The sequence below is a fragment of the Heptranchias perlo genome, chromosome 5, assembly GCF_035084215.1.
Source record: "Heptranchias perlo isolate sHepPer1 chromosome 5, sHepPer1.hap1, whole genome shotgun sequence".
In the NCBI taxonomy this organism is placed as follows: domain Eukaryota; kingdom Metazoa; phylum Chordata; class Chondrichthyes; order Hexanchiformes; family Hexanchidae; genus Heptranchias; species Heptranchias perlo.
In genome coordinates, this window is record NC_090329.1 from 54319812 (window position 1) to 54333718 (window position 13907).

The 13907-nt window shown below is 44.1% G+C and overlaps 1 protein-coding gene across 1 annotated transcript in view; it reads right to left on the reverse strand.

The window, feature by feature from the left end:
• The window catches only part of selenoi (selenoprotein I), a 75752-nt gene extending 66002 nt beyond the window's left edge, over positions 1-9750 (reverse strand). The window contains exon 1 of the mRNA XM_067984370.1: positions 9615-9750. Within this exon, the coding sequence (XP_067840471.1) occupies positions 9615-9671 (57 nt within the window). The 5' untranslated portion in view covers positions 9672-9750. The remainder of the gene's footprint in view (positions 1-9614) is intronic.
• Positions 9751-13907: the final 4157 nt, after the last annotated feature.

Here is a 13907-nt window from a genome sequence, read left to right on the forward strand (position 1 = left end):
GCACTAAGAATATTGAAAAGCTGGCTGAAATACAGACAAATCCTGATCCTTGGTCAAGTACGGTCTTCTGGGCAAAACATCATGTATGAGCTGGAGCTCATTCTGAGCCAATACAATGACAAATATTTAAATGCAGAGAAGGTTGAAACAAAGTCATTGAAAACATTTCAGGACACGGTGACTTTCACTCTACAAAATGCAGAACGGTACAAAGTGGTTTCACAACTAGTGGATATATGTGCAATATTTCAAGCTTCAAGTGCTGAATGTGAGTGTGGCTTCAGCCTTATGAATAATATAAAAACGAAATCACGAAACGGTTTGAAAGAAAATCACCTTGACGTGCTTATGCGGATCAAATCTCATCTATCAAGTGGTAGAGAAGCAAACCTTAACAAAATATATAAACAATGGAAGAGAGGGAGAGACAGAAGAGAAAAACATCCGAACCAAAGAGAGTCAGCCTCCTCTTCTCCATCATCTGGCCTGACAGATTCTGGGTCTCAATAAGGATGTCCCCTTTGCTCTGGTGACAGTGTTTACTTCTGTAATTTCTATAACCAGTTTTGTTTAATTAAAAATCCTTGACAGCTCGCCTTTTTACAATTATCCATTATTTTGTACATTTGTTCTGTTTGTTATAATACCCTGAATAATGTTTTCTAAAAAGATGTTCTAGTCAAAGTTGTGATTTTTTTTTTATGGTGGCGCACACAGCCTTTATATCGGTGCAGAAACCCAAATTCATTCCACACATGGCTGAAAGAAATTAGAGGGAACATTGAACTGCAGTACTGTTAAAAGCTGCAACACACAAACATATTATATAATAATGCCACAGTAACAATTGCTCACCAGCTTTCCCTTCAGGGCAGACCTGGAATGACCTTACTACAGCTACTCCATTGAGATAGACCACGGCAACCATTACACGCAGGCCCACGAATCCCTGCGCTTCTGGTCCAACAACGCCTCGATTTTAAAATTCTCATCCATGTTTTCAAATCCCTCCATGGCTTCGACCCCTCCCTAGCTCTGTAACCTCCTCCAGCACTACAACCCGCCGAGATCTGTGCGTTCCTCCAATTCTGGCCTCTTGCACATCCCTGATTTTAATTACTCCACCATTGGCAGCTGTGCCTGCAGCTGCCTAGGCCCTAAGCTCTGGAATTCCCTCCCTAAAGCTCGCCGCCTCTCTATCCTCCTATAAGACGCTCCTTAAAACCTACCTCTAAGACCAAGCTTTTGGTCACCTGTCCTAATATCTCATGGGGCTGTGGCAAATTTTGTTTGATAATCGCTCATGTGAAGAGTTTTAGGCCGTTTTACTACGTTAAAGGCACTATATAAATGCAAGTTGTTGTAATTGCATGGAAGAGAGAACAACACTATGGGTATGGAAAATGTACATCACAGGAAAGGAAAATTACACCAAATTAGTGAGGTACAATAAATCCACATTGATATATTGAATGCCTGTCCTGCAAGAAGTTCAATCATGCTGACAAGACTATTATGCTTGTGCTTTACAGCTTCCTGTAAGACTTTAGGAATAAATAATGCCACATTCCAATGAAAAGGTGGTTATGGGAGGGAAAATTGAACTCCATGGGACTCAGCAGTTACCCTATTAAGTGACGTGAAGTCGAATGATTCACTGAACTGTCCCGGCCTCACTTTCGCAAAGTGGGTTTTTCAGACACTGAAGGTAGTCTGCTCTTAACAGCGGTTAAAAGAAGAAATTAAATGCTATCTCCCAATTCTCCAGCTCGGATAACAACAGACCTGTCAATTTGAATTCCCATTTGAAGTTCGGCAATAGTTGGGGGGAGGTGATGATGATAGTCTCTATATTCCTGACTCCTCTTGCTGGCCACAAGCCACAAGATAAACAGATGGTTTATTTTAAAGTATGCTCTCTGCCGTAAGCCAGCTGCATTTACGTAACTACTCATGTTTATATAGTTCCTTTTACAAAGAAAACATCCCAAGGTGCTTCACAAAAGGCAAAATGGATGCCAAGCATTAGTACAAGCGATAGAAGAGATGACTACAAGCAAGGTCGAGAGGGTTTTTGAGGAGGCTTTTAAAGGTGGGAAGACAAGTACCAACGTGGAGGGATTTAGCTACGGAAATTCCAGAGAACTGGGCCATGGCAGCTTTTATTAACAGGCAGTTAGCATTGGTGATTACTGCACTACTCCTTTAAGAATTGTCACTTTTTACAAGTTGTGAAATATCAAGAATGGAAGAATACATTATATCAAGCTTCCACTTATATAATCAGTAGTGGAGATGGCAAATTTACTCAACCCGGCAGCTAACCAGACATGGTACCTGCTGTTGTAGCTATCAGAAAGAACTGCTTTGAGGAGTTTCAGTTGCAACAATTATTTTCCCATCGCTGTCTATTTTTTCAGCAGTTGAAATGTCAACTTGTTCACAAGCAATTGCTTTACCCTGGTTAAAAACAATGGACATTTTCACCAAAGTAAAACTTATGCAAAAATCAGAATATAATTTCAATTATTTGACTTGGATAAAACACTTACTAAGAACACTGAAATACACCCAGTCAGCTATAATCAGGGCCACTGAAATACACCCAGTCAGCTATAATCAGGGCCACTGAAATACACCCAGTCAGCTATAATCAGGGCCACTGAATTACCAACACTGAATCAGTCCAATTCTTTTTTCATTACATGGGATTCTGGGATTTTTAACCAGCATTTTAGGTACTGAATTATGCAATTCTATACATTTTCCTGTCAAAGCCCTAAATCAATTATTTTGGCTATTTCTTTTGTCTTAGTTCTGCAGTCAGAGCGTACACCAAGAAGCCCTGTCTTTCTTTTCAAAAGTAAGGAAACTATCAACACAAAGGTATCTCTGTCAATACACAAAGTGACAATATTCAGTAATAAGAACATAAGAAATAGGAGCAGGAGTAGGCCATATGGCCTCTCGAGCCTACTCCGCTATTCAACAAGATCATGGCTGATTTTCAACCTCAAGATCATAGCTGATCTTCAATCTTTCCCACCCGATCCCCAAATCCCTTGATTCCCCTAGAGTCCAAAAGTCTATCTATCTCAGCCTTGAATATGTTGAACGACTGAGCATCCACAGCCCTCTGGGGTAGAGAATTCCAAAGATTCACAACCCTCTGAGTGAAGAAATTCTTCCTCATCTCAGTCCTAAATGGCCGACCCCTTATCCTGAGACTATGCCCCCCAGCTCTGGACTCTCCAGCCAGGGGAAACAATCTCTCAGCATCTCCCCTGTCAAGCCCCCTCAGAATCTTATATGTTTCAATGAGATCACCTCTCATTCTTCTAAACTCCAGAGTGTACAGGCCCATTCTACACAATCTCTCCTTATAGGCAACCCTCTCATCCCAGGAATCAATCTAATGAACTTCGTTGCACCCCCTCTAAGGCAAGTATATCATTCCTTAGGTAATGCGCTGAATAGGAACTAATGCAACTGTGTTGAATTTTAAACATTAACTAAAACTGCACCTTGTAACTGTTATTCAGAATTACACCTTCAAATCTATCTAAATGTATCACGGGCGTCTTTACATTGGAATTACTGGTTTGAGAGTGATTCAGTGCTGAGAAACCAGAGTTATACTATCACCTCCATGTTGCTTTCCAGCTAAGGAAAATTAACCACTGTTTCTGCACCGTTACATGTCTGCACAGAGCTCTGTTCAACAGCATCCCAATGTTAGACAGTTCATTGCCATGTCAGCTTTCTGCCAACATTACTGTGTTACGGTAGTGCAGCGCTTATGTTACTGGACTAGTAATTCAGAGGCTTGAAATGATGACCAGAGTTCAAATCCCACTGTGGCAGTTTGAGAATGTGAATTCAGTTTTTTAAAAACCTGGAAATAAAAATTTGGTATCAGTAAAAGTGACACGAAGTTGTCGGATTGTCATAAAATCCCAACTGGTTCACTAATGTCCTTTAAGGAAGGAACCCTGCCGCCCTTACCCAGTCTGGCCTATTTGTGACTGTCGTCTGAAGTGGCCTAGCAAGCCACTCAGTTATCACCACCTTCTCAGGACAACTAGGGATGGCCATAAATGCCGGCCTTGCCAGCCAAACCCACATCCTGAGAAGAACATTATGCTGCAACCGTTTAAAGCCAAGGTAGTGTGTGATTACTTTCCACAGGTGGTCTCACTTCACATGCCTAAAAGCAAATCAGGTGGATTCACATCTAAATTACACTAGACAGCTGATGTTGAAACAACGCTGAAACCATTTTGAAGAAACTTCCTCTGTGAAGCTTATGTTGAGACAGCAAAGCCCAGAGTAACTATGTTGTTTTACTCTAGGACTTCACGATAATTGCTCTGCAAGTAAAACTACAACATGCCAATTAATAAATATGCAGCTTATTTTTTTTAAATAAAATATACAATACTGTTGACTGAAAACTAATGAAATTGCTGGAATACAATATGCAAGTTTTGAAAACGGTGCTAAAACAGGTTGTACATCATGATACATTAATGATTCAAACATACAATGGCATTGCACCATCACTGAGGAGGAAATGCATGTTCTTTTGCACTGATTTCAGCACTACAAAGCAAGAAGCTTTCCTGCAAATAAATTTTTCTTTGTACACTAGTTATGAGTGGAAAATCTACTCTAAAATTACTGCAACACTGAAGCCATATTAATAGTTCACTTACACTTCCCAAAAACTGGTTTCACAAGCATACTTTTGTAAAATAAAAAGTTCCATTTAACAGTTCTTACAAAAATATTTTAAATTTCTGAAATTACGACTAAGTAACAAAATATTCAGCTACCACACATACTGTTTGCAGGGATGTGCGAGTTTTTAAATCTATAAACATGAGGAAAATACAAACCATTGGGCTGGTATTATTAAGCCATTCTGACATAATTATGGAAATTTGAGCTAGATTCCCAGCATCTGCCAATCCACACAAGCAGTTTCAGTATCAGGATACATTAAACCTTCATAAAAATTGCACCACTTCCTGGCTTAATTATGCTCAGTGCCATTCACAGAAGGTCAACCATATCATGATGAAGAAACCAGAGTTTACTCATACTGTATTACATTTTCCAACCAACACGCTCATGAACTAACTAATAAACTGAAGAAAAAAATCTATTGCAGATAGCAAAAACAATTTACGTTTATGTAGTCCCAGGATGTTTCACTGAGGCATAATCAGAAATAAACGGACTCCAAGCCATAGTAGCAGCTATTAGGAAGGGGTACCAAAAGCTTGGGTTTTAAGGAGGGCCTCAAAAAAGATGAAAGCGAGGTGGAGGGACATAAGCAGGGAGTTCCAAAATGCGTGGTCTAGGCGGTTGAAGACCAGGCCAACAATGGTGGGGTGAAGGGATGGGGGATGCACAAAAGGCCAGAGTTGGAGGAACAGGGAGTTTGGGGAGGGGTGTTGTAGGGCTGGAAAGGTTATAGAGATAGGGATGCGTAAGGTCATGAAGGAATTTAAACTCGAAAATCAGAATTTTAAATTTTAGGTATTGGGGGACTGGGAACCATTGCAGGTCAGCAAGGAGAGGGGAGAGGGGAGATGGATGAGGAAGGTTTGGTGTGGGATTTGATGTGTGCAGCAAAATTTTGGATAAGCTGTGTTTACAGAGGGAGGACGGTCAGCAGATCATTGGAATAGTCGACTCTGAAGGTAACAAAGGTAGTGGCAGCGTGGATACAAAATTTGCTAAAGAACAGAAAGCAGAGAGTAGTGATGAACGATTGTTTTTCAGACTGGAGGGAAGTATAGAGTGGTGTTTCCCGGGGGTCAGTTTTAGGACCACTACTCTTTTTGATATATATTAATGACCTGGACTTGGGTATGCAGGATATAATTTCCAAGTTTGCAGATGACACGAAATTCAGAAATGTAGTAAATAATGTAGAGGATAGTAACAGACTTCAGAGGACATAGACAGATTGTGAAATGGGCAGACACATGGCAGATGAAATTTAACACAAAGAAGTGATACATTTTGATAGAATGAGGAGAGGCAATATAAACTAAATGGTACAAGTTTAAAGGGGGTGCAGGAACAGAGACACCTGGGTGTGTATGTACATAAATCTTTGAAGGTGGCAGGACAAATTGAGAAATCTGGTAAAAAAAAAAGCATATGGGATCCAGGGCTTTATTAATAGAGGCAGAGAGTACAAAAAGCAAGGAAGATATGCTAAACCTTTATAAAACACAGGTTAGGCCACAGTTGGAGTATTGTGTTTAATTCTGGGCACCACACTTTAGGAAAGATGTCAAGGCCTTAAGGAGGGTGCAGAAGATATTTACTAGAATGGTACGCTACGGGGAAAGGACGGGGGAGCGGGACTAGCTGGATTGCTCTTGCAGAGAGCCGGCACGGTCTTGATGTGCCGAATGGCCTCGTTCCGTGCTGTAACCATTTGATGAGGGACTTCAGTTATGTGGAGACTGGAGAAACTGGGGTGGTTCTTCTTAGAGCAGAAAAGATTAAGGGGAGATTTGATAGAGGTGTTCAAAATCATGAATGGCTTTGATAGAGTAAATAAGGAGAAACTGTTTCCAGTGGCTGAAGGGTCGGTAACCGGAGGTCACAGATTTAAGGTGTTCGGCAAAAGAACCAGAGGTGACACAAGGAAACATTTTTTTTTAAATGCAGCAAGTTGTAATGATCTGGAATGCACTGCTTGAAAGTGGGGTGGAAGCAGATTCAATAGCAACTTTCAAAAGGGAATTGGATATACACTTGAAAGGAAAAAATTTACAGGGCTATGGGGAAAGAGCAGGGGAATGGGACTAATTGAATAACTCTTTCAAAGAGCCGGCACAATCACAATGTGACAAATGGCCTCCTCCTGTAGTACATCTACTATGATAAGGGTTTCAGCAGCAGTTGGAGGTGGGCGATGTTAAACAGATGGAAGGAGGCGGTCTTTGTGATGGAGAGGATATGGGGTCAGAAACTCAGCTCGAGTCAAATAGGACATCAAGGTTACGACTAGTCTGGTTCAGATTGAGACAGTGGCCGGGGAAGGGGATAGAATTGGTGACGAAGGAGCAGAGCTTGCGGTGGGGGCTTCGGTATTCCCAATGTTTGGAGAAAATTGGGGTTTATCTAAGGCTGGATGTCAGACAAGCAGTTTGACAACACAGAGACAGTGGAGGAGTAGAGTGAAGTGGTCAAGGTAGGGCTGACCCCATGACTTTAGAGGATGTCATCAAGGGACAGCATGTAGATGAGGATAAATTCTTACAGGGGCAGGAAGAGAAGCCACTGCTGGAGACGATCTGGCTACAATGAGAAAGGTAAGAGGTAACGCATAATTGACCAGCTATTGAATAGTCTATTTTTTCCCCAATAACCAGCACAATTCTAGTGCATATTTTTATATTCTTTGTGGAGTCGACTTGGCTTTCACAATTTCGACTTGAAAGATTGGTTAACGGTAGATACTCAGACTGGCGGAAGGTGGGAAGTGTCGTTCCACAAGGATTGGTGATGGGACCACTGCATCATTCACAGAAATGATTAAGACTCGGGAATCGGAAGTACTATATCAAAATTTGCAGACAACACCAAATCAGGGAGTATAGTTAATACTGAGAAGAAGGCAACAAAATACAAGACGTTAACAAACTTTAAGAATGGGCATGTAAAATGGCTAATGAATTTCAATACAGATTAAGTGTGAGGTGGTGCATTTTGGTAGAAGGAATAAGGAGGCCACGTACTCCTTGAAAAATAACAGTCTAAATGGGGTAGAGGTGCAAAGAAATCTAGGGATACAGATACACAAATCACAAAGTAACAATGCAGGTTAACAAGCCCATAAAAGTGAAAACAAAGCACTGGGGGTCATTTCTGGAAGGATTGAATTGAAAAGCAGAGAAGTTATGTTAAACTTATATAGAACTTTGGTTAGATCACACGGAGTACTGTGCAGTACTGGTCTCCATATTATATTAAAAAAATATAGAAGCACTGCAGAAAGTGCAAAAAAAATTACATGGATGACATCAGAACTGAGAAGTTATAACTACCAGGAAAGACTGAACAGTTCTTGTCTCTAGAAAAGAGAAGACAGGCGATCTGATAGAGGTCTTGAAATTTATGAAGGGGTTCAATATGGTAGACAGAGAGATGATGTTTATACTTGTGGGGAAATCCAAAACTAGTGGACAATAAATTGAGATAGTCACTAATAAATCCAATAGGGATTTCAGGAGAAATATCTTTACTCAGAGAGTGGTTAGGATGTGGAATTTGCTACCACGAGGAGCAGCTGAGGTGAACAGCATAGGTGCCTTTCAGGGGAAGCTAAATAAACACATGGGAGAAAGGAGTAGGAGGACAGGCTGATCGGGTTACGTTGAGTCCACAGCACAAGAACAGGCCATTCGACCCAACTGGTCTCTGCTGGCGTTTATGCTCCGTGTGAGCCTCCTCCCACCCCTCCTAATCCTTTCTCCCTCGCGTACTTATCCAGCTTCCCCTGAAATGCATCTGTTTTGTTTAGATGAAGTGGTGTAAGAGGAAGCTTCTGCGGAGCGTAATCACCAGCATAGACAAGATGGGCCGAATGGCCTCTTTCAGCGCTGTCAATACCGTGAGTCCATGGTTTCCTCTGGTCAGGACCGGGGATGAACGATCACGGTGATTTCACTGAGAAACACGGTCCGCCTGTTGAGCGCGGGCTCATTCCTCCCCCGCAATGATGAGACACCAGCCGCCGAGCATCGCTCCACCGGCGGCAGGAAGGAGGCGCACGAGAGCCCCGGCCCCACGACCACCGGACCACCGGCCCCAGGGCACCGGCCCAGCCCCGGCACCGGCCCCATGACACCGGACCCCGGCCCCACGACCACCGGCCCACCGGCCCCAGGGCACCGGCCCACCGGACCAGCCCCGGCACCGGCCCCACGACACCGGACCACCGGCCCCACGACACCGGACCACCGGCCCCACGACACCGGACCACCGGCCCCACGACACCGGACCACCGGCCCCACGACACCGGACCACCGGCCCCACGACACCGGACCACCGGCCCCACGACACCGGACCACCGGCCCCACGACACCGGACCACCGGCCCCACGACACCGGACCACCGGCCCCACGACACCGGACCACCGGCCCCACGACACCGGACCACCGGACCCCGGCCCCACGGCACCGGCCCACGACCACCGGCCCACCGGACCACCGGCCCAGCCCCGGCACCGGCCCAGCCCCGGCACCGGCCCCACGACACCGGCCCACCGGCCCCACGGCAGCGGACCACCGGCCCCACGGCAGCGGACCACCGGCCCAGCCCCAGCCCCGGCCCCGGCCCACCTGGCCCAGAACACCGGACCCCGGGCACCGACCCCATTCAAACCGGCCCCGGACACACTGAGTAGACCATTGCCGATATTTGACTGGCATCAGTCGGGGATGAAGCAGCCGATGGGGAGAGGCCCGCAGTCCGCCCGCCCGCCCGCCCGCTCCTGTTCAGAAGCTGCAGGTGAGATGAGATTGACCCGACAGAAATACGAGCGGCCGCCCTCGCCTTTAAGAGCGCGCGGCCGGCCCGGTTACCTTGTACTTGTCGAACCCCGCCAGCTGCTCCTCTGTGACGTACTCGTAAGAAAACATGGCTCCGAATGACAGACGATCGGTCCGAGCGGCCCCACACCGATATCAACTGATCGCACCCGTGGCGACGGGCAGCGGCGGCCGAGGAGGAGCAGAGGAGGGAGCAAGAGCCGCGCCTCAGCGGGAGCGCGCCCGGGACAGCGCCACCTGCAGGACAAGAGCCGCGCCTCAGCGGGAGCGCGCCCCATACAGCGCCACCTGCAGGACAAGAGCCGCGCCTCAGCGGGAGCGCGCCCCATACAGCGCCACCTGCAGGACAAGAGCCGCGCCTCAGCGGGAGCGCGCCCGGGACAGCGCCACCTGCAGGACAAGAGCCGCGCCTCAGCGGGAGCGCGCCCCATACAGCGCCACCTGCAGGACAAGAGCCGCGCCTCAGCGGGAGCGCGCCCCATACAGCGCCACCTGCAGGAGCAGAACAGCATCCGTCTTCTGTATCTGCAACATTTTCATTTCCCACGACAGTATTTTGTCGCCTCTCTGAGTGAGAATGTCAATATGGGGCCAAATTACGGGCAGTTGTCTGCAAAGGGCCTGTGGCCACAGGAACCAGATTCAGACTGACCAAACTTATTTCACATACAGAGATACTTATTTTCATTCAGTCAACATCTGTGGGGAGAACTGAGGATTTAACATTACAGGTGTAGCTCCTTCATCAAAATTGTGAAGAAGAATCTGCACCTAAAATGTTAGCTTATAACAGATGCTGACTGAATGTTTCCAGTGTCTTCAGATTTCCAGCACCTGCAGTTTTTTTGCTTGTTTACTTTAAATTAATTTGAACTACAACAACAATTTGCATTTATATAGTGCCTTTGACGTAGTAAAACGTCCCAAGGTGCTTCACATTATCAATCAAAATTTGTTGTTGTAATTTGAACTGGATTTAAACCCAGGACCCAGTGACTGGACTGTGTTCCAACCCATTGGGCTATACATCTCCCTACAATACCCACTCTGTTGTCATGATTACAGTTGCAGAGTACAAACATTTGCACAACAGTAGTGAACACAATGCACACATTTCCAGTGCCTCTATATGCACCTGAGGAGGACAGGATCAGAAGAGATCCACAAGATACTTGTGAGACCATCCAGATTTTTTTAAAATTCGTTCATGGGATGTGGGCGTCACTGGCGAGGCCAACATTTATTGCGCATCCCTAATTGCCCTTGAAAAGGTGGTGGTGAGCCACCTTCTTGAACCGCTGCAGTCCGTGTGGTGAAGGTTCTCCCACACTGCTGTTAGGAAGGGAGTTCCAGGATTTTGACCCAGCGACGTTGAAGGAACGGCGATATATTTCCAAGTCGGGTTGGTGTGTGACTTGGAGGGGAACGTACAGGTGGTGTTGTTCCCATGTACCTGCTGCCCTTGTCCTTCTAAGTGGTAGAGGTCGCGGGTTTGGGCGGTGCTGTTGAAGAAGCCTTGGCGAGTTGCTGTAGTGCATCCTGTGAATGGTACACACTGCAGCCACGATGCGCCGGTGGTGAAGGGAGTGATTATTTTGGGTGGTGGAAGGGGTGCCAATCAAGCGGGCTGCTTTGTCCTGGATGGTGTCGAGCTTCTTGAGTGTTGGTGGAGCTGCACTCATCCAGGCAAGTGGAGAGTATTCCATCACACTCCTGACTTGTGCCTTGTAGATGGTGGAAAGGTTCTGGGGAGTCAGGACGTGAATCACTCGCCGCAGAATACCCAGTCTCTGACCTGCTCTTGAGCCACTCTATTTATGTGGCTGGTCCAGTTAAGTTTCTGGTCAATGGTGACCCCACTTCTTATTTAAGATCTGCATCATTTTCCTGCTTTGGAACCAACACTGAATCACTCTGCTGCCTCTTGAATCAGGAATTTAATTTACATACACACCAGGTGGCAGTGTATTCCATAAATTAACAAGTGTCAAGGTTATTATTTCTTAAAAAGATTTCTTAATTGATATAGTTGAAAGTCGAGTACATATTATTCTCCCACCAACAACCTACCAATTAAAATTTATAGTTTCAAAAACAAATGAGTTCCAAACAAAGCAGCATTCAATCTTTCAAAAGTATTTTTTTAAGAACTATTATTCATGTACACTATAAACATTGACAGAACTCACCTTCCTTTCAGGGGTTACCCAACCAGATTTTAAATTGAGCAGTCTGTTTGTTCCTGTTTCTATCTGATATTGTTGCATAGCACAGTAATGGATACAATAACTTCACTATCATGGCAATAAGCCACAAACTTTGACCTACTTTCATCAAGGAAAGCAATTAATATTGTGAACTGCAGGGGTTCCAAGAGCCAATCCTTCGAGAACTGTGCTGGTCACACCTGCCCAATTAATTCAATACCCAAAATCCTTCTGATACTATCAAACAACATCACAGAGTGGAAAAGAATATGTACACTGAGTGGAGGGCGAACAGACAGAAATCAAATTAGGAGACAGGGAAAAAGAGTTGGTAAGAAGATAAGTTTTCAGAACACTTTTGAAAACAGGGAGGGAAGAGGTGAGGATTTGGGAAGGAATTCCAGCATTTCGGGGCATGGTGGACACCAATGAGGGAGCAAAGTGGACAAGCAGCAAGGAGTCACTGCCTGGGGCGCAATGGGTGCGTAGGACTGAAAGAGGTCATAAAGGTAGAAAAGGATCACAAATAACATGAGAAATTGTTTATTCTCAAAAAAGAGGCAGTTAACGGAAATACAGTTCTTTATTTTATTTCTGTATTTACCTATACAGGATGTAGAGAGTTCCAAATTTGCTTGTACCTGTCAGTTTGCTTTCATTTGAACCAGTAGAAATTGAGAAGAACAAAAGAAGGAAACAAAAAAGTAAAACAAAAATGCAAAAAAAGACCAAAATGTGAGAGTAGGAAAAATGAAAATTATAAAGTTTAAAAGAGCAATTAATAATATTGGTGTTCCCTTCACTGAAATATAATTTCTTCCTTTTTTAAAAATGTTCCCTTTCTTTTTGTTCAGATGTTAGTTACTTAACACAATACTAAAATGTCTGCAGATTTACAAAGTAGGTATGGTCAATGTCAATCTTGTTTTACTTAGTTGAATTATTATGACGCATAGATATGTCTGTATCTTCCAATGGGCCGGATTTTGCTGTGAGCAGCGAACGAACACGCCAGCCGTTCATTAGACTTGCACTTGCCCATAGACTTTCTATGAGCTTTTGCATGGCAAGTTAGGGCAACAGGCCTCTACAGGGCATCTGGGATCTGTGTGAACAGGGCAAGCAACTGTGTGTCTCCTTAACCAATCAGATTGAAGAATCGATAATAACAGCAGAGTCAGAACCAGGAAGTGTAAGTTATAACAGTGAATTCAATGTCAAATCAGGTACAGAAAGCAAAATAGAGGGTGAGGAAAATTGAATTAAGAGACAGAGATAAAAGAGAAAAAGAAAAAGTTTTTTAAAAATGTATTTAAATTGTTTTTAAATGTCGCACAATAATTAAAATCTGAAGGAATGAGAGTCCACACTTGTAAAAGTAAATTTTCAGAGCCAGAGAGGTTGTTTGGCAGTAATTAAGATTTATTACGTCGTTAAAAGGGTACTTAGGCTTGAAATTACTTGACTTAAATTTTTTCGGCAAGTTTTGTCTGTATCTACGAGATAAGTACAGGAACTTCACGCTGTTCAATATATTTGAATGATGAGTCACACGCGAGATGCCGTTTCCACGCAGCTTTTGGAGGAACATCACGTCTCGAACAGCAACTTCCCGATTTCCGCGTTTAACTGCGCATGTGCGGTCGCCAGAAGTTACTGTTTGATTTGCACATAAATAATGGTGAACGCTGTCAGCCTCACCGATATTTTTACAGCAAAATCCAGCCCAATATTCTTGCCCTGAGGACCAAAAATGGATCATTTTCTAATGTTCAACTTCAGATTTGAAAAGCCTGAACAAAGAAAATTTCTTCTGGGTTTAATGTAATTTGCTTGGCCTGAAGTCAAAGATAAATTCTGAGCATCAAAATCAAAGGAGAAGGTGATTATTTATCTCTAATACAGTATAAAATTGTGTTGCTTCCAGTTTTATTTCAATACTCTTGCAACTCAAATGGTCACAAAAATGATAGATGGGATTTGGTGTTTTTTTTAAAAAACAAAATGGACTCCAGTGACTCTGACCCTGACAGTGCTGGACTATAAATAGATGATTACTCAATGTTTCCCTTCTCAGTAACTCTCACTTCCTTCAGCTTTAGGAACATTTGGAAATTGT